The 18,400-nt window shown below is 40.9% G+C and overlaps 4 protein-coding genes and 1 non-coding gene across 9 annotated transcripts; all 5 read right to left on the bottom strand.

Annotated features, from left to right (window-relative positions):
* Positions 1-389: 389 nt before the first annotated feature.
* On the bottom strand, positions 390-1,977 carry LOC124320392 (4-hydroxybenzoate polyprenyltransferase, mitochondrial-like). Its single transcript, XM_046783268.1, has 6 exons — positions 1,635-1,977; positions 1,379-1,545; positions 1,133-1,280; positions 868-1,061; positions 617-805; positions 390-525 (listed from the first exon to the last, which is right to left on the bottom strand). The coding sequence occupies exons 1-6, from the start codon at positions 1,891-1,893 to the stop codon at positions 412-414; spliced, it is 1,071 nt and encodes a 356-aa protein (XP_046639224.1). The 5' UTR covers positions 1,894-1,977; the 3' UTR covers positions 390-411.
* Positions 1,978-2,280: 303 nt separating this feature from the next.
* On the bottom strand, positions 2,281-9,600 carry LOC124320219. 5 transcript variants are annotated; one of them, XM_046782972.1, is made up of 15 exons: positions 9,265-9,600; positions 8,547-8,672; positions 7,794-7,967; positions 7,578-7,616; positions 7,300-7,506; positions 6,818-7,235; positions 6,314-6,508; positions 6,075-6,153; positions 5,308-6,016; positions 4,976-5,244; positions 4,330-4,910; positions 4,065-4,266; positions 3,876-4,010; positions 3,629-3,812; positions 2,281-3,569 (listed from the first exon to the last, which is right to left on the bottom strand). In XM_046782972.1, exons 1-15 carry the CDS (start codon positions 9,442-9,444, stop codon positions 2,376-2,378), a joined length of 4,692 nt encoding a protein of 1,563 aa, XP_046638928.1. In that variant the 5' UTR covers positions 9,445-9,600; the 3' UTR covers positions 2,281-2,375. The 5 variants fall into 5 exon arrangements, with proteins under 5 accessions (XP_046638928.1, XP_046638929.1, XP_046638926.1 ...); XM_046782973.1 differs by lacking the exon at positions 6,314-6,508 and having other exon boundaries at positions 5,308-5,612; positions 5,709-6,016; positions 6,560-7,235; XM_046782970.1 differs by lacking the exon at positions 6,314-6,508 and having other exon boundaries at positions 3,629-3,809; positions 6,560-7,235.
* Positions 9,601-9,855: 255 nt separating this feature from the next.
* On the bottom strand, positions 9,856-9,929 carry Trnav-aac. Its single transcript has one exon. It is a non-coding gene; the product is annotated as a tRNA-Val (tRNA).
* A 192-nt stretch (positions 9,930-10,121) lies between these two features.
* Positions 10,122-15,603, bottom strand: LOC124320221 (thyroid adenoma-associated protein homolog). Its single transcript, XM_046782974.1, has 6 exons — positions 15,355-15,603; positions 13,303-15,280; positions 13,086-13,225; positions 12,671-13,024; positions 11,565-12,600; positions 10,122-11,454 (listed from the first exon to the last, which is right to left on the bottom strand). The coding sequence occupies exons 1-6, from the start codon at positions 15,451-15,453 to the stop codon at positions 10,337-10,339; spliced, it is 4,725 nt and encodes a 1,574-aa protein (XP_046638930.1). The 5' UTR covers positions 15,454-15,603; the 3' UTR covers positions 10,122-10,336.
* Positions 15,604-15,778: 175 nt separating this feature from the next.
* On the bottom strand, positions 15,779-18,360 carry LOC124320367. The gene is made up of 8 exons (XM_046783230.1): positions 17,797-18,360; positions 17,418-17,720; positions 17,222-17,358; positions 16,906-17,138; positions 16,749-16,839; positions 16,478-16,685; positions 16,280-16,409; positions 15,779-16,221 (listed from the first exon to the last, which is right to left on the bottom strand). The coding sequence occupies exons 1-8, from the start codon at positions 17,839-17,841 to the stop codon at positions 16,040-16,042; spliced, it is 1,329 nt and encodes a 442-aa protein (XP_046639186.1). The 5' UTR covers positions 17,842-18,360; the 3' UTR covers positions 15,779-16,039.
* Between the last annotated feature and the right edge of the window lie 40 nt (positions 18,361-18,400).

Here is an 18,400-nt window from a genome sequence, read left to right on the forward strand (position 1 = left end):
GAATTAACGGACATACTACCCTTTATTATATTCAACGTTCAGAAATTCGTAGGATTTAGGGTAAAGGCGGACGGACGAATTCACAAGGTTCTAGAAAGAAATACGGTGTTGACAAAAAACAGTGATGCTGGAAGCATTAGTCATCTCTGGAGAGAATTACAATTAGGCAGTTCGCCAAAGACTGTTGAAGCGAGTATGGATGGTATAGAATTATTGTTCGAGAAAACGATGACTTACTTTACTTTATTATTACTTCTTATCTCAACAGTCAATAAATGATGGCACTCCTTACACCAACTTGCTTTAAAATAACATTTAGTGCTAATTGCTGTATCGTATCCAGCAGCATAAAGACGATATATCCTGGCTTTGAATTGTTAGATGTGTACTTATCATAATAAATAATATAATTTATTGACACCATGTACCAAAAAGACAACCGAAAAAAATAACAGCACCTATACTATTGTTAGACTTGAATAGTTTCGCACAATTTTCGCCGTCTTTGATATTCAAAGTTGCTACCTGAAAGGAAAAAAAAATTGTATATATATATATTTATAATTTATATATATTATCTTCATCAAAGTATTATAAATTAAATATATTTTATTACTTGGCGAATCAAATGAGCACTGGATGCTAATACAGCCAAATAAAACGGCCATGACTGTTCTGCGGAAATTCCGGCAACGGTAAATCCAGTTACCGTCATTAAACTAAATCCCGTGAGCCATTTAGAAGTGGCTTCACCGAATCTCAGAGCTGTCGATTTAACTCCTACGATAACATCGTCATGTTTATCCTAGATTTCAAATCTTCTTTTAAACCACAAATGATAAATTCATAAGTTAAATGAAATTCTACTTGATGGGCGTAGATGGTGTCATACACCAATGTCCAAGCTACTCCAGCGGCATAGAGGGGCAAACATATACTCCAGTCACAATGACCTTGTACAGCAGAATATCCGACTAATGCACCCCAGTTAAAGGTCAAGCCGAGTATAAATTGAGGCCAATATGTTATTCGTTTCATAAGAGGGTATGATATAACCAGACCTAGTGAAATTTAGAAATAGATCCTTTAATTATCTGCTTGACTGGATATCTTTTTTGATTGTATCACTTACCTAACGAACTTGCTCCCAAAAGAATTGAGTACCAATTTAACTGTAAAAGAATGGCAAGTCCCACACTGAGCTGGGCACCCAAAAAAATTAATGCATTAAAATGGGTGATTTGATTGCTGGCTAATGGTCTGTTTTTTGTTCGTTCCACCTAAAATCATATATATTTGTACCACTAAGGTTTACATTAAAGTGGCTTTATTCAGGTATTTTGTTAAACAGAGAAGAAATTTATATTTCACAGGGTACCTTACGATCTATTTTTTGGTCCCACATGTCGTTTATTGTGCAACCTGCACCCCTCATCACGAATGATCCAGCCAGCATAAGACTTAGCATGCCAAAATCAGGGAGACATCCTGGTGCTGCAGCTAATGCTACACTCCAACTACAAGGCCAAAAAAGTAACCATGTTCCTGTAGCAATGGATTGTCAAAAGATTTATTATCTGAATTTTAATTTGATTTATGAAATGTTTTATATTAAAAAAAAGGAGAATTCATACCTATAGGACGATCTATTCTCATCAATCTGAGATACGGTCGCATCGGTTTAGGGCAGCCATCCACAAGCCGTTCGGCAAGTTTTGGTTTAGCAAGCTGTTGCTGATTTTGCTGTTTGTCACTGAGTACGAATTTGCTTGTAGAGTAAACTGTTCCATTCCACGGTTTTTGGGGGGAAATGTTTCTAAGGGCGTAATTTGGAAACGAACGCAGAATTCCTTTACATTCTAAAGAGAAACGAACTGACAAACAAGACATCATTTTCCTTCAATTCGATCACGAAGGTTAAAAACATAAACATAAACGTTGCCTGATTGGGCAGTTAGTCCGTTATGTCCGCAACTGTCGTTATTTCAGAACAGGTTTCTTCAGCACTCAGCAGCAGAAACATTGAACTCGGGTTCAATGGCTCTAATTCCAGTTTTCCCGTAAAATATCTTAATTTATAATGAAAGAATAAAAACAATCAATTTTTTTAATGATTCCGTTTTATTTCTCCTCAAATCATCACCAAAACCTCAGAACAGGATATCAAACTGAAATTTAGAAGTCTTCGTGTGAATTTCCTCAAATTTGTTTTAAGAAACGGAGAAAGTACTAAAGTAGCGGTTAGAAAGATAGCAGTATCATAGATAGGTTTAAAAAAAATAAACAAAGTAGACGTTTATTCGAATCATCCTGCTTTCATATGTACAGCGTATCGTTCAGGTTAACAATTTCCGCAAGAAAGATTTGTAAATTTTTTACATGATGGAACAAAGTCCAGAGGTTTCGACACCTTTAGTCATGAGAGGGAGAACAGTTAATTTTCGGCCAGCCAACCTCGGCTTGTAAGTCAAAGAATTTTCGTCAGAAGTAGGAATTAACAGTTTACTACTGTTATCTGGGACATTTGCAGGACAAGAAGTCAAGCCCGCATCGGGCTGTGAGGATATTTGGGGCGTAACCTGCTGTGCAGTGGATGAAATAGTTGACGACGCCTTGTTGAAAAGATTAATCTTGATTTTGATTCCAGCTTGAGGAGCAGGAGCAGGCTGTTTGTTGGTCATTTCGACATTGCCATCAAGAGAAGAATTCACAGTAGGAGTCTGAGAAATGGAAATTAAAGGATCGAGAATCGTAGCAGTTTCCCCGTTAATAAGCTGGTCGCGACTTTCAACTTCTTCGTCAGTTCGGGGAGCAAGATCTGGAGCTGGAGAATTTGTTTCTTCCAAAGCTTCGGCGAGTTCAGTAGTTTCTATCGATTCCTGAACACTCGAAAGAACTTCGTCCAGACCTTCTAGTTGGTCACTGTCGTCATTTACTTTTTCCACGCCAACAATTAGATTTGCGTTGTCGTTCATCACATCCAAACTATCGAGTAGAATTGCGGCGTCCTGTACTTCTTCCTCTGTTTTGTCGATTTCTTCATTACACACATTCGTGAAGTCTGTCTCGCTGTGCTGGTAAGGCGTTAGACCACCTTCCTGAATGGTTGTATCGTGCAAATAATCACTTTCTACTACTTCGATCGATTCCATTTTAACACTTGTCGGCAAACTCGTTTCAACAGCAAGCTCAGTTTGAATGACAGGCGCACAAGTAACATCTTCGAATGGCACCTCTGTGTCAACAGGTTCACTTTTGACAACGGGCAACAAAGATTCGTCTTGTGCAAGCAATTCTTCCATTGGTTCAATTTCGAGTTTTTCAGTTTTGATGACTAAAGGTATTTCCACGCTCTCCGATGGAACAGATTCTTGCATATCAATAAGTTCATTTTGAATCTCTTCTTTTGTAATATCACTTGTTTCTGCGATAGCTTCTTCTTCATCGCATGAAATCTGTTTGTCGTCATTATCCGAGGCAGATTTGTCTTCTTCGTTACCAGATTTTTCTTCTTCGGTAGCCGATTTGTACTCATCCATCGCGTCGGAGGGAGAATACGCACCCGTTTCCTACAAATCATAATAATAAATTTTTGCTACTAAATTTGCAATTTGTATCATTAAATTACCACGTTGGAAAGATGGTCGCGGTAGCATAAACGATGGAAGGTTATTCCTTCAACACGAACTGCGTCTTTCAAATGCCATTCTTCGCTTTCTTCATGGAAAAACTCATCCAGTTCCTCGTGACATACAAAACATTTGTTCTCCTCGGGGGCAGTGCCCACCGCAACCGAAGTGCTCTCTTCCCTGCTACAAAAAAAAAAAAGAGAAGTAAAGTAATTTTCAAGAAACGTAAATTTAAATGCTTCATACGGAGTCAAGTCTTCGCCATTACGCTCCCCGTCTTTCTCCGATTTTTCTTTGGCTTGAGCTTCAAACCAATTTAGCCGCTTTTCTTCGGATCCCTCTGTTTCTTCAAACTGAATCCAATCGGAAACGCTGCAATACCTGTGGGACATTACGTTAGTTACTAGTTAGAAACCAAACCCAAGTAATATGTACCATTTGCGGCTTTGTGGTCGTTTAGAGGCCCCCTTTTCGCGTCTATTTTGTCGAAAATGCCAATCAAGATGAGTACTGTAGCGAACTGTCTGATCAGCAGGAAATCGTAATCCGCAGCTACCGCATTGCATGCCACTATACAGCATCGAAACAGCAACATTGGGTCGAACTTTCATGCTCTCGGAATCACCCAAATTAACAACTGCAAATTGAAAATAAAAAGTTGTACACAAGCGTCAAATCATAGATTTCATCTAAACAATACCTCGCATAGTCTCTTCCTTCTTGATTTCTTCTTTGATGGGGGGCGGTTTGACTGCTTCAGGAACACTTCCAGGTAATAAGCCGGTGGCAACCAACTTGGACAAGAGTTCGCCAATATTGACTGTGCCGAGGGGAGGAGTTTGACTAGCACTCTTCTCTTCTTCAAGAACCCTTCGGTTTTCTTCACTTTGTGTCAAAGGCTGTAAAACACGACCGGGTTCGACACCTCGTGGTAGAGACGAAAAACGAACAAAGTGCTTCCGGCCATCAAGATGAATAGCCATTGGCAGTCCACCAAAATCAACACTGTATGGATTTCCGTCAATTACGGCCGTTCGCAGTGCGTCTTTGAATTGCAAAGTGAAACGTTTCGCATCCATTTCAAAGTGTTGTGATTTGAGATCCAAGTAAACAGGGATAACACTGTGAGCATCGATTATCATCGTCACACGCCCAGCTAACAGGTCCAATCGACGTTCAGTACCGATTTTTACTGTAGGCGGTGGACCTTCCAACATCGCTTGCACGGGTCTACCGCTCAGGTTAACCGTAATTGGCGGACCCCCGAACATGCATTCGTACCTGGAAGAATATACGAATACCAAATTTAGTGACAGTTATAATTTTTGTTGAATGGCTATCATTACCAATTTCCATCGATGTACAGCTCTCTGGTAGGAGCTCCGATTTTAATCTTGTGAAGCTGTCCATCGAAGTGGAAATCCATGTAATCATTGCCGACCGTACAATCCACAGGTAATATGTTGTCAAATACGACGCGTCGAACACAAGTCTGGAAGCCCAGAAGACGTGGGTCATCAGAGGCCATTAAAATGATAGCTTTGTCCCCATAAAATCGAATTTCTCGAGGAACATTATCAATTGGGATGTTTTTCATATCTTCGTCTGGTCGAACCTTCATTTAAAATTAATTAGCATACAACAAGTCACAGCAATTAATAAAAGTAAGATGCTTTACCTCAAAAGCGGAGCTGACTGGAGGTCCGCCCATACCAGGTGGGCCGAGGTTTCCACGAGGTGGCTGGATCATATCAAAACGTTGCATACGGCCTGGGCCTGGGCCTGGGCCAGGTGGGCCTGGCGGATATGGTCCGCATGGATATCCACCTGCACGACGCGGATCGTTCCATCCTCTGTCTTGTTCAGGACCAAAAGGTTCAAGGCCATAAGGACCGGGACCTCCTGGTGGCATGTCTCTGCCCTGGAAACGAAAGTCATGTTCCATGCTAGGGTGTGGATGCGGACCTGGTGGACCTGGTGGGCCTGGAGGGCCAGGAAACGATTCACGGCGCTGAACTTCCCGAATCATCTTTGTCTCCGACATTTGGAACACTTGGCGAATAATTGTACTATATTCACCATCGTTGATAACACCGTTGCGATGATTCTCTTTGGCTTGTTCCAAAATGAAGTCCATGTTGCGAGGTGACCCGCTGCCATCTTGCTCCCTATCTTCGTCCTCTCGAGGACCAGCACGTCCACCACGTCCTCCTCGACCAGACCACCCTGCTCGACCACGTTGAACAGCAAGGCCTCGCTTGGGCCAAGCTCCTCGAGGTGGACTTTCTCGGCTGGATAAAGGAGGTGGAATGACGACACCAGGAGCTGCAGGGACAACTGGAGCAGCAGGCACTTTCCTCAGGTCAATGTCTTCGTTGCCAAACAAACTGAAATGGGAAAATCAATGAAATTCCATTTTCTTTCACAAAAGCGATGCACACTTACTCGTCAAAACGGTTTGTTCTTCTCTTTTTGGGTTCGACGACGCTTTCCTTCTTCATGACATCCATCTTACGTCTTTCAACTGCAAATAAAAACGACACAAATCATAAAAAAATCGTCATTCAGGCGGCATCACCTTATTTCCCCATGAAATACAGCTAACTACGAAAACAGTGCAGTTAATAATGCTAACAAAGGAGGGAGAAGTATTAGTAAGGATGTCCGCGGAATATTAAATCAACCTTGGATTCCAGGTGAAGGGGGGCGTTTGTTGTGACTGTGGCGTGGGCGGCCGATGTTATTCCGAACGTTTCGGAAGGCAGCCACGAGTTGGATATCGTCCTCAGACGGAAGTGCATTACTGATTTTACCACCACCAACACTTTCAAGACCTTTGTGCTCATCCTTAGAAGTTAGAATATGTGTGTTTCCGGCACCTGGAAAGCAGAGAGAGAGAAAAAAGAAAGAGCTGAGATTGGCTGACTCACCCTGACTCGCTTTGAGCATCATAAGTCGTGGGTCGCGGCTTTGTGGGGCTGACGGGCCTGTCCCTGTCGAGGACGGGTGGCGTTGGCTGATTTTAGGGATCCGAGGCATGGCTTTGGCCGCATCTCTTAAGCTGGGATGATTTCTTAATTGTGGAGCAACACGTCCGCCAACCACAACCACCTCGTCTTCACCAGACGTGCCCTTGACAGGATCTGCATCTAACACGACCACAGTCTCTGGATGTTGTTGTTCCTTGCCTTTACGAGCGCGAACTGAATCCTTGGATTTGGGTCGACCATCGTCCGGACCGGAATCTTTTCGGGATTTTTTTCGTCCAGGCTCCTTATCTCGATCCTTGTCTCTGTCCTTTTTCTCCTTTTTGGCCTCAGCTTTCTTTTCTGGGGATCGGCTGGAACGATTGTTCAATCCCATCGAATGGCTGATGGGTGGGGGTTGAGGGATTTGAGTAATAATTAGCTCTTCCATATTCAAATCGGGAGGCGTCATGGCCAATTCCATCGGTTCTGGGACAGAGAAAACTTCGGATGACGGCGCAAGCGGCAGAATAGTTTCAGCTAACGGACTCGGAGCAAAGAATGCTGAAGTCTCTTCTGGAATGGGGAGTCCTGTAACTACATCCGGTGGTGTCTGGTTAACCGTTTGAATGAGTTGTATCTAGAAAAAAGAAAAAGTTTGTTTAGTTTCTGCACTAGAAAGAATTTCGGTCGACTCAAGTTACCTGTTGTTGCTGTAGTCTAGCTTTCGTTTGCAGCAACTCAATTTCTAGTTTCTTTTGCTGGAGTTCAAGCAGTTCCTTTTGTTTTTTGAGGAGACTTTCGCGCATTTCCGTTTCGCAAAGGTCACTAGCAGGCACAGGTGGTGTGACTACTGGTTGTACTACCTTAGCCGCTGGCTTGGCGGGCTTTGCAACATTGCTTGTACCGGACTACAGACAACGATAGATATACATTTAGTTGATCGACTTGATTAATTTTCACTATTTCAAACACTGATTACCTTTTTAGTTGAATTGGGTTTATATCCCACGCGTTCCTCCTGAACGATCAACGAAAAATTAAAACATGCCATGGAATCATTTCAATATAACAAAATTATAAATTGGTTGGTTTTTTCTACACGTTGCGCTACTAAGAGGAGCCGCATCGGGATATAAAATACCCAACAAATATTTGCTTTAAAGAAACAAGACTATCGAAAATAAATTACACATACCTTCGGTAAGAACGCTGGATTTAGATGGATACTTGTGGGCAGCGGTGCAGTGACGGGCCACGCAGGATCTATTGATTTGACTCGGACGTCCAAGGCATAAAGTTTTTTAGGTGGGAACACGTCCGACCACGTCTGGCGCAGTTTAAACATCGATGCACGCGTAGATTCTTCCACCTAAACGAAGTGACATTGGTTTCGCACTACTTTTTCATGGCTTGGTTTTCTATTTTACAACGCTCGTTTAAATTTCTTTCCCCTAAGACAACTTCCCTCGGCCGGATTGTATTTCAAAGACAGTCGGAAAAGTTGTCATCAAAGGATCCCCAAACCTAAGCTCCCATTGTGTTGAAATGGTGTCATGGAAAATACAATCAGACACAGACAAATAACAGAACACTTTGACTTTGTACTCAAATGCAACTTTTTTTTTAGAAAATGCATCACGCTTGAATTTAACAAATTAATTGCTTTTGTCAACTTCAGAACTTCGATGTTGCAGTAGACGACGGCCCGTTCCAAATAGCTGCGTTAAGCTTAAAAACATTTAATGAGATTATCAAACAAAAGCATACAAGAGCCCATAAAACATTGTGAGGATTGGAGGGAAATGCACTCCATTTATTTTCAATTTTGGGGAAAAGGGATTAAATAAATGTCAACAATTTAACGTGTGGATTCGTATGCCTAAAACTGCTTAAAGTGTGTGTGACGTTTTTTGTTGTTTGCTTTTCCATTGCTGGCAAAAAATAATACCTTTTCAAAGACACTGCAAAAAGAAGACACGATGTTCTGCGTGAAGAGCTGTGTGTAAGCGCGGCCATAATTCTTCACTATAGAATCCACCAAGTAGAGCACAGGCAACTTCATCTCCGGCTTCACCTAATTGTGGGGGACCGTTTCAATTGACATAAGTTTTCCATTCAAGGGTTTAACATGTGAGACCCAGAGGAGTGCAACATATCCGTGATAACCTCCACTTTAAGCATCAAAAGTGCAGTGAAGCATTTTTCACTGACGATGACAAGAACCTAATGGTATTCCAACAGCAACAATCTGGATGCTTCTATGGAAACCAAAGCTCAAATGTCATGTCTTGGCATATGCACACTTTGCTCAGACTGGGACGAACACAACAAAACTGTATTTGTTCTTTTTTTTTGTTTTCTTTAGCAACCACAAGGCAATTCACTTCACCCAGAAGAATGGTTTGAAATGTGATCAAGTTTTGGGGGGGAATAGTGACACTCGAATGAGAAACAGATTTTTTTTCTTTTCAACCTAGAAATCAAACATTATTATTTTTTGTTACTCTACTTTCTATCTTGACCCATAACATTTGGACCATGTATTCACCACCACTACAAAAGGATTTCAAGAGACTTGTTGATGTATCAACAAATACAAACAGACCTTTATCACCACGAAGATCAAAATTTATTGGTAAAAAGAACTTAAAAGATAAATGTAAAACCTGTGATAGATGTTTTTCAATAACTTTGACGATTGTTGGGGCGGACTCAACATTCTCCTCGGCCAGCATGGTCAACATATTGATGAGGGGCTTGCTATTCACCGTCAAATCAGCCAAGGAGGACATGTACTCTTCTGCGATGACATCCTGTTGAGGGGTGTTTTGTGCTTCGTCCGCCATTTTACAGCCAGAATCCTGGATTTCTAAAACCTTACCACATTCGACGAATAATTTTTACTACGAATACGTAGAGACGAGACGAAATTTCAATCGAAGAAAGTTTCTAGAAGCGAGGTCGTTGGTGGACGAACGTTTCCAATCTCACAAATGGCGGATGACAAAAACGAATAAAAAGTATTGCGTTTCTCTAACGTTGTCAGCGTTGTCATGTCGTCGCATCGCAGGAAAATGTCACAGGGAAAAATGCAATATTTCGAAACCGCTGAACCGCTGAACTGCACAAAAAGCTAGTTTTCTATTTTACGAATTTAAACGGAAACAAAAGTTTGTTTTTAATTTTGGATGTTCTGAATAACGTAAAATTTGAACATTTCTAAATTAATGATCTAGACAAAAGACAATAAAAAGGTATGTTCTCATCCAGGTTCGAACTGGAGACCTTCAGTGTGTTAGACTGATGTGATAACCAACTACACCATGAGAACTTATTTTTCTAGGAATGAAAACGGTACTTCTACGTTTTTATAATAGAAGATGAGAATAAAAAATAATAAATATGTGCCACTGACCACCAACTGTAAGTTTGTGATTTTTTTTATATATTCACGCCCTATATAGACCTGTAAAAGAAAAGATCATTATAAAATCCTTATTGAATAGAAATCATAGTCATAGTGTCAGATTTTGACAATTGCGTTTTATTATACTGCACAATAGACAAAACAACACTTAAGAATAATCTATTGCTCAGATTTCATAAAGTTTTAGGTACGACCTGTTCGTAGCACATGTAATAATTCAATTCCGTTTTTCAGCTAGCGATATTACCCCAAAATTTGTAACACAATGTAAAACAAAACAACTGAAATCGCCAACAAACAAACAAAAATATTTAAACACAACGAGTCAACAGTTCAATAGTACTTTTAAGCTCGAGAAAATGTTGGTCCGTCTTCCACTGTGGACAGCATAAAATTATAATAGTTAAGCGGGCACAGAGTCGAATTAGAACGGAATAACTTCTTGCTGATTGAGTAAAAAGCCATTTTTTTGCATCTTCATTAAACGAAAGATCAGACAGGATATTATCAAGACACTGACCTGCTTCTGTTATAATTTTTTGCATGTCAAAATCGAACAGGAAAGGCTTGGAATAATCGCCAGTCGCTGATAAAGAATCGACGACTTTGATGAGGAAATGGACCAAGTCTATCTCGTCGCGAAAGAAATTACGGGGTTCCCGAACGTACAAAAAATGAATTTCGTCGTCTTCGATCCGGTCGCAATTTTTTAACAGATTAAACACGACTGGAATAACATGTTCTTTACTAAACCAACGACGAATGTCACGAGCAAATTCTTCAAGGCACCGGGTGAGATTCATTTGAACTAAGCGTGCGTGTTCTCTTGAACTACAATTAGACGGAGAGACTAGATCCGTCAGAAACAAAGCAGCATTGGCTCGTACGCTGTTGTCTTCGTCTTGGATGAGATTCAAAATAAGAAGAAAAAGATTGCGATCTGTTTCACAACTTTTGTTTGCCGTCTCCATCAGCGTCCTTCCCATCGTTTTGAGACCGGCAGCAGCTGCGCAACGGAAAGATAATGATTCCTCGGGCTGCGAAGCATTCAATAAGCAGCGACTTAGTCGTACAATCACTTCGTCAATACCGTTGGTCATTAGATTCTTCACTAGTGTTTCCTTGATGACAACCGCCGCTGTGGGGATGGCTAGTAGAGCCACAGCAGAGCCCAGTTCCCTCTTTTCGATACACTGATCGAGGAAAAAATGGATGTGCTCTTGAAGTGACGTTTCGGTTTCCTGCAGAGCCATAGCTCCTCGAGCTTGGACAAAATCAAGACAAATCGGTAAAAGAGACGAGTATGTTTGCCAATGAGAGATATAGTACATCATGTAAGCGTTTATAGGATTTATCATGACACTAGAGCTCGCAAATCGAGCAAAACGGTTTGTTATTACTTTTAGAATAGGTCCCAGCACATCCATTCCTAAAAAAGGAAGAAAAGAAAGAAAAAAAATATTAATTTATAAACAATCAGAAAACAATTAAGCTTTAACAAAATTGAGATCATAAAATTATGAAAATATTGTTAATTACCACTATAGAAAGCTAAATATTCTTGAATGGCTATGACATGTATTCCCCATAAAGAATTCATCGAAGCTTCGTTAAATATCAGCTCTGTTTTAAGCCTTAACCATTCATTGAAGCCAGGTTGATGGGCGTGCAATGTGCGCACCGATTCGTCTCGATAGATCCGAAGAAATTCATATTCCTCAATCATGATTCCCGGTAACATTTGAAAAATCTTTAAAATATACAATCTGATGTAAAAGCTGGGATGATCATTTTCGATGGGTATGAATTTTGAAACAGCTTTGCGAATCAATTCCCAGTCTTCCATGTTGAGCGCAATATCACGACACCGATTAATAAATTGGAATACAGCCAGTAAGCATCCATGGAGGCTGTTTGTACTCGAAGATCCTCGTACGCACAAATGAAGTGGTTTTTCTGAAGCATTTTCATTCGCCAAGATCAACGCATCTGCACAAAGTTGCAGCGTTATACATTTGGTCTTGAGGAGTGGGACAAATGCTAATAGGCTCTGGGCAGCCGATTGGCGGACTTGATGAACTGGATGGCCGAGTACAGCCATGAGACTGAAGGTGAATCGAAAATTTCTGTGTCCATTTCTGTGGCTGGGTGAAAGCCGACTTAGCAGGCCGAGAGTTGGAAGGATCCCACGGGAAACTATTTGATGGTGGTATGTTTCTTCGCCTAGTTGGTCAATTAAGAAAGCCTCCAATCCTGGAAGTTTGTGAAATAGTTCGCCAGTTGTTTTGCTAGACGTACCAACCAAACATGGTATAACAGCTCCGTGTAGTTGAAGAGCAGCATTTCGTACTGACCAATGGGTGTGAGAGAATGAATTGACGCTTAACTTGAAAATAAGCTCCATCATGTCAGGCTGTAGGCCAACACTTAGCGATGCATCATGAACTAGCGATTCCAGTATATGAATGGCTATTGATTGTGGCAAATCGTTAACATCATCTTGATCTTCATTCAAATCGACTGGACGCTGAGCAACATTTATCAACCATTTAGTCGCCAAAACCAGCAAAGAGTCCTGTAAAACAATGTAAGTAAATCGTTAACTGGTTTGCTTCCACATAAAAAATTGGCTTCAAGACGCCTACCGATGAAGACTTTTCTGGTTGACTGTTTACAATCTTACTGACCAGATAAGCTAATCCAGCCGAACGGCGGGTGACAGATGCACCCGTTTTTAAATTCCCAAATCGTTCAAAAAAATGTGTTAAGATCTTGCTGGGAATAGCTCTTATCACTTCTTCTCGATTGTTGAACATTTTTCGACAGAGCAAGCCAATAGCATCACCAGCTGCCTCGATCACGCCCTTGTGTCGACAACGGAGAAGGATTCGATAAATTATTTCTGCGCACTGTTCAATTTTATCACTCTGCTGTTCCTTTGTTAATAATTCGTCGTTTAACAACAAGGTGGCAACTTGAGCAGCTAGATTACCCGATTCCTGCGTTCATAAACTGAACTTTGTTAGCATTTAATCATTTAGGTCGTTACAATTGAATTACCTTCAAATTTAGCCAGACGCACGACAAGATCAGTTGATGTTGAACGTTGATTGAAATCGTGTCGTTCATTTCGGTCGGATTACTTTGACGAACAATCTCGTCCATTGACAGGCTCATTTCCTCAAACGATGGCGCCAAAACTGTATTAAGAATTTTCAAAATAATAGTATTAATAAAATTGAAATTGACTGCACGAGGATTCTGAAGGACAAATTACCTGGATTTTCGTTTGATTTGGTGGCTAAAATATCCAGCATATAGCAACTAATCATTTGACTCAATTCAATTAAATCTGCATACGATTTCACCGAATGTTGATGATGAGGCAGCTGAAGGACTTTGATTAGGGCGCAAACGAAACCATGTACAGGTTCCTGTGAAGCACCAGTCAACCAATCTAATTTGAGTTGATGGAATCGCTTTTTTATCTCCCCCACTAGAAAATCTACCGTCAATTCTGGAATGACAGCTTTGCATGAAAATGACCAATGACTGACCAATTGGATTGCGACGGCTCCACATTCGCTACGCTGAAATTGAGCACTATCACACAATTCCAATCCTTGTTGACAAAGCAGCTGTACGTAACTGAGTGGTGGGCACAGGAAAAAAGTTCGCAAAATCTCGGCAGCTTTTTTGCGAATGTCAATCACCTCATCCATTAAACAGACTGTGTAATGGTCTAATGGCAATGTTCCAGTAAAGTCCCAGCGGTCTCCGGCCAGCTCAATCAACTGGCAACGATTCGTTAGCGAAGCACCTTTAGCCAGACTATCTGCCTGAGCATCACTTTTGCCAAATAATTGCAGAATGTAGTGAAGGACACCCAGTGACGTAATTTTTTTTTGGTAGCTAGAAGATTTAGTCAAACATTTCAGTAGACGGTCGTGTAGTTTTCTCAGGCTGTCGATATCTTCTTTCACATCACAATTAGTTTTTATTCTGTAAAGGCTAGACTCCAGTACTCGAATTAGAAACAATCGAGTGGTTGTAAGCAATTGAAGCCTGAAACGAGGATTGTCAGATCGGAGATTGTTTAATAAGAAATTGATGACCAAGTCCCATTCTTCGGAACTAACTGCTTCTGTCGTTTTATTGGTATGAAGAAGGATTGAAAAGGCAGCTGCTCTTACTTCCTCTTCGCCATGGTTGAGAGCTCGATGGACAAGCAGTCTGTCTTCGTCGTCTGGAGTAGGATCTATCAGTTTCAATAGTGAAATGTAAGCCAACCAATTCAAGCGATCTGCTCTTCGTAAGCATTGCTTAAATTCGACTAGGACAAGAGGTGAAGCATGAACCAAGCAGGGTAGCCAGTAATGGGCGGCATTACGTTGAGTGTTTGGGTTCGAATGATTCAAAGCGTCAAGCAAGACACTCTGACAGCAGTCTCCCCACTCTTCAGAGGTCAAGTTCTTCAGAAGTGCCTTGAAAAGTGTTGTTCCAGCCGCCAGCAAGCATTTGACATTGGAGTCGAGGCTATACGTCATAGCGTGAAGGGTATCGGGATACTCTTGTAGAATTTCACTTAAGTTGACGAAAGGAAGCAAGGTAGCTAAGATGAGGTACTTTGATTTTGATTGCCACGTTAAGTTGATTAACGCAGTCTTGACTACAGTAGCAGCATACTGCGAAGATAGTTGGAGGTTACGCCATATATCGCATATTGTCACCAGACACTGCTCTGCCACATTTTGCACTTGAGTCGTTTCCAAATGAAGTGTAGTAAGTTCCAGCATCACACTTTGAGGCAACAGTAATTGTGTCCAAATGGGGTTGGAATTGGGAATGAAGCACACAATATTTTGAACATACTGCAGCCAAGTATGGAACAGCTTCATTTGATAGAAATAGACTGAATTGAAATTGAACAGGAGCTGTAGAATTTCTTCAGCAATAGTCACTACAGTCACATCACACCTATCACACGGTAGGCAATCCAAAATGCCAAACATGAAGCAAATTTTTGGAACCCTTTCGCTGATCTGTGAAGATTGGATAAGCAGAGTCTTTATTGTTGTGCGATGATTCTGGATGAACATTTGTGTCAAGCAATTTATCTTCCCAGCCACAATTGCAAGATCCATGGGCAACTTTGAATTGCTAATAAGTCCTTCAGTCATTGTTAAGAAATCAGCAGGAGGCTCTGCTAATTGGAATCCTTGTTTCCTTGATATTTGTATTGTTGTCAGCAAAGCCTAGGTATCAGTTATCACAAAATTCATAAGAAAACAAGATGCAAGTGTTGAAATGAATCAAATAGTAGGCCTACCCTGATAGAATTGTGTAAGTTTTCTGATTGAACATCATACAAGTATGTTCTTGCCACTTCCATATGGTGAACGAATTTCTCTTGTAGGTTCAAATCCATTGTGGATATTTTGACCGAAATCAATGAAAATAAATAGAATCGAAACTTTTTCCAGGAAAGTATACAAAATCTCACGATATGTAAATTTCGATACTTTCAGCCTACTGGAGCATGACTGGAGCAACAGCTGTTGTTGCAGCTGTTGCTGCAGCTGTTGCTACACATGTTTAGCAGAAGACGAAAATGAAGAAAATAAGTGAGCGGGAAAAGCGGCCAATGTCAAACTAAACTGCGACGCTGCTGCTGGGATCCAATCCAAAATTCCAAACTCAAAAAAGTTCAAAGTACAACTCCAAAGTCTAACGTTTCTTATTGAAACGTGAAATCAAACAGAAAAATATGTATTATTTATTCCATTTCCATATTGCTCTAATAATAATAAAAATAATTAGAATTTTGATTTGATAGTACTTTTGAAAATTGAAACACGTAGGCAATTTCGTCAAATACATACATAGAATGCATAGCCTATGTTGCAAATAAACTTTAATTATTACATTGTTCTTCAATGGACTCCTTGAATTACTTATAGAATATTGGCTCTCTCTCTAATTGACTTTAAATATTCGATTTCTACTAAAAAATACTAATGTGGAGCATTAATAAAGTTAGGAGGTAGTCCCATGGTAGAGAGTTGTTTTTTCTTTTGCGCATTCCATCGGCAGGTGATAAATAACAAAAGGAGACTAGCGGCCGTCGCTGAGAGTAACACGCCAACTGGAACTATCCAAATTCCACAGTTCACCTCTCTGTTGGAGTCATCTTCCCCTGAAACAAATTCAATTTGTTTTGTTTGTCACTTTCCAATGTATGTTCATAAACTGACCTTTTGGTAAGACGATTTGAATAGAAATCGGTCGTTGATCAAATTGAACTTCGGTACTAGTTCCGTTGACTTGGGCCGATCTTTTACGTCTTCCGTATCCTGTTGGGTTGTTCGGGTCATCGCAGTCTTCCTACGAATGCGCAACGTAAATTTCGTCAAACTTTTCAAATTTACCGCACAATGTTTCCTAAAATTTACCGGCTTGCAATCTTCATCTTTCAAACAGGCGAGAACAGTAGTGTGAATCCACTGTTGGCCTTCACGTCTCGGTTTCTTCGACTGGGTCGTGTAATTGGTGGACGGAGCAAGGAGAAAGGCTTCAAAGTCCAACCAAACTTCAGACGGCTTTGCAGGTAGTCGTTTCACCTGGCATCGCATCAAACTCTTCATTTCAGGTGAGACACAACTGAAATGTATTTATAAAAATGTTAGTTGCTTAATATTTATTTAAAATGATTACGATTCTTACCCTAGATGCAGCAAGCGAACATAGCCCTCGGCATGAGGATCTTTAGGATCGGTCGTTACAGTCACTTCAACTAGTTTGGCGTATTTCCAAGCTTTAAAAAATGTTTTCAAACGTTACACATTTGAATTTGGAACAAAATTCAATTTGAGTAACTAACCGCTTTGTTGATTGAAGTTTGTTCTTAATTGTAACCGAGTTCCAATGGGTACTGCATTATCAAGGGGAATCAAGTACGGACCTGTCACGCCAACTTTCCCGACAGCCGTTGGTGAATTTTGCCGTTGCGTTGTTGGATATGGGCTCTCTTCGATGTAGCGGTACACGTCGACTTGGTATTCGAGTTTGGAAGAGCTCTCCTCCACTATACCCGACACCCGCGCTTGTCTTGGACTAATTTGTAAATGTGTATTTTTAAAATCCAGTAGAATTACAGAATAAAGAAGGGAATTTTGATAAATTTTTAGATCTATTACGCTGTACTAGAAAGCTCAGACACTTTGTGTGTCAGAATGGTGGATTCAGGTGGTTTGCACACTAGAATAACCTCTTGATCGTGCGACGTCATTGCGCCAGGTAAAAGCGGAAACCATATTCGAACGTGCACATAACCCTGAGAAAGTATGTATTTGAAATTAATTCAATTCGCCTGCGCAAATAGATGCTACTTACACTATGATGAGAGACTCCGCAGCGGGAAAGGTCTGTAATCGTTAGCCGGTAGATGCGGGCCGATTTGTCACCTGGTTCCGGCACAATCGAGCAATAAGGATCGGTGTAAGGATTGACTTTCAAATCATCGGCGAATAGGGGATGCCCACGAAAGTATTCCGGTTTTTTCAAGCGAGCCACCATCTTCTGTTTGGGCGTCCCTTCGGAATAAGAAAATGATGTTCCAACTGCTTCTGGATCTCCGTGCAAATGACATTTGACATCGGCAACTTCGTAGTCCTGGGCTACGCTTGCTGCCACCACCTAGGCCATAACAACAATTTTAAAATGACTGAAATAAATGAATTTCGTTTAGTCTCGAATGGTTACGTGAACGCACTAGCGTCAAGATGCAGAAAGATGTCTTGAAAGTTATTGCCGACATGGTAGCCAAGTGTCAACTGAGGTTGAGGATCGACGAAACCAACTATTTAATGCAAACCAAGAAAGTTGTCTGCGTGAATAGATTGCTTAACGTGTCTTCATCAACGCCTCCAGAGTCTCCCGACACGGCAGACCTCAAAGGAGGACAATAGGCATTTGTGGATGGATGCTTCCGGCCACTATACAGTAGAGCAGCATAGGACGACCGCACCCGCTATTGAAGGGAGCTTTTAATTTTGAAGCGACGAAGCCTTTCTCGTTTCCGCTGCATCCTACCACTCGTGGAACAAAAACAATTTACCGGTAACTTGAATTTAGGAGAGGCGCTCCATCAGTTCGATGGTGTCACTTTTTCCGTTTTACTTTCCCCTTCGTTCAAAAACAAAGAGTGTCTGCTTTCCTTTGTATGCAATAAAACGGGGCGTGTGTTCTCTCTCTGGAAAATGGTATAAACAAGCAACAATAAAATTTAGGTCACGCAATGAATATGCATTAAGCGTTTTAACGCTGATAGACGAGTAGCACTTTACAACTGTGAACAAACGATTGACTATTCGAAA

Source organism: Daphnia pulicaria, chromosome 1 (assembly GCF_021234035.1).
Source record: "Daphnia pulicaria isolate SC F1-1A chromosome 1, SC_F0-13Bv2, whole genome shotgun sequence".
In the NCBI taxonomy this organism is placed as follows: Eukaryota; Metazoa; Arthropoda; class Branchiopoda; order Diplostraca; family Daphniidae; genus Daphnia; species Daphnia pulicaria.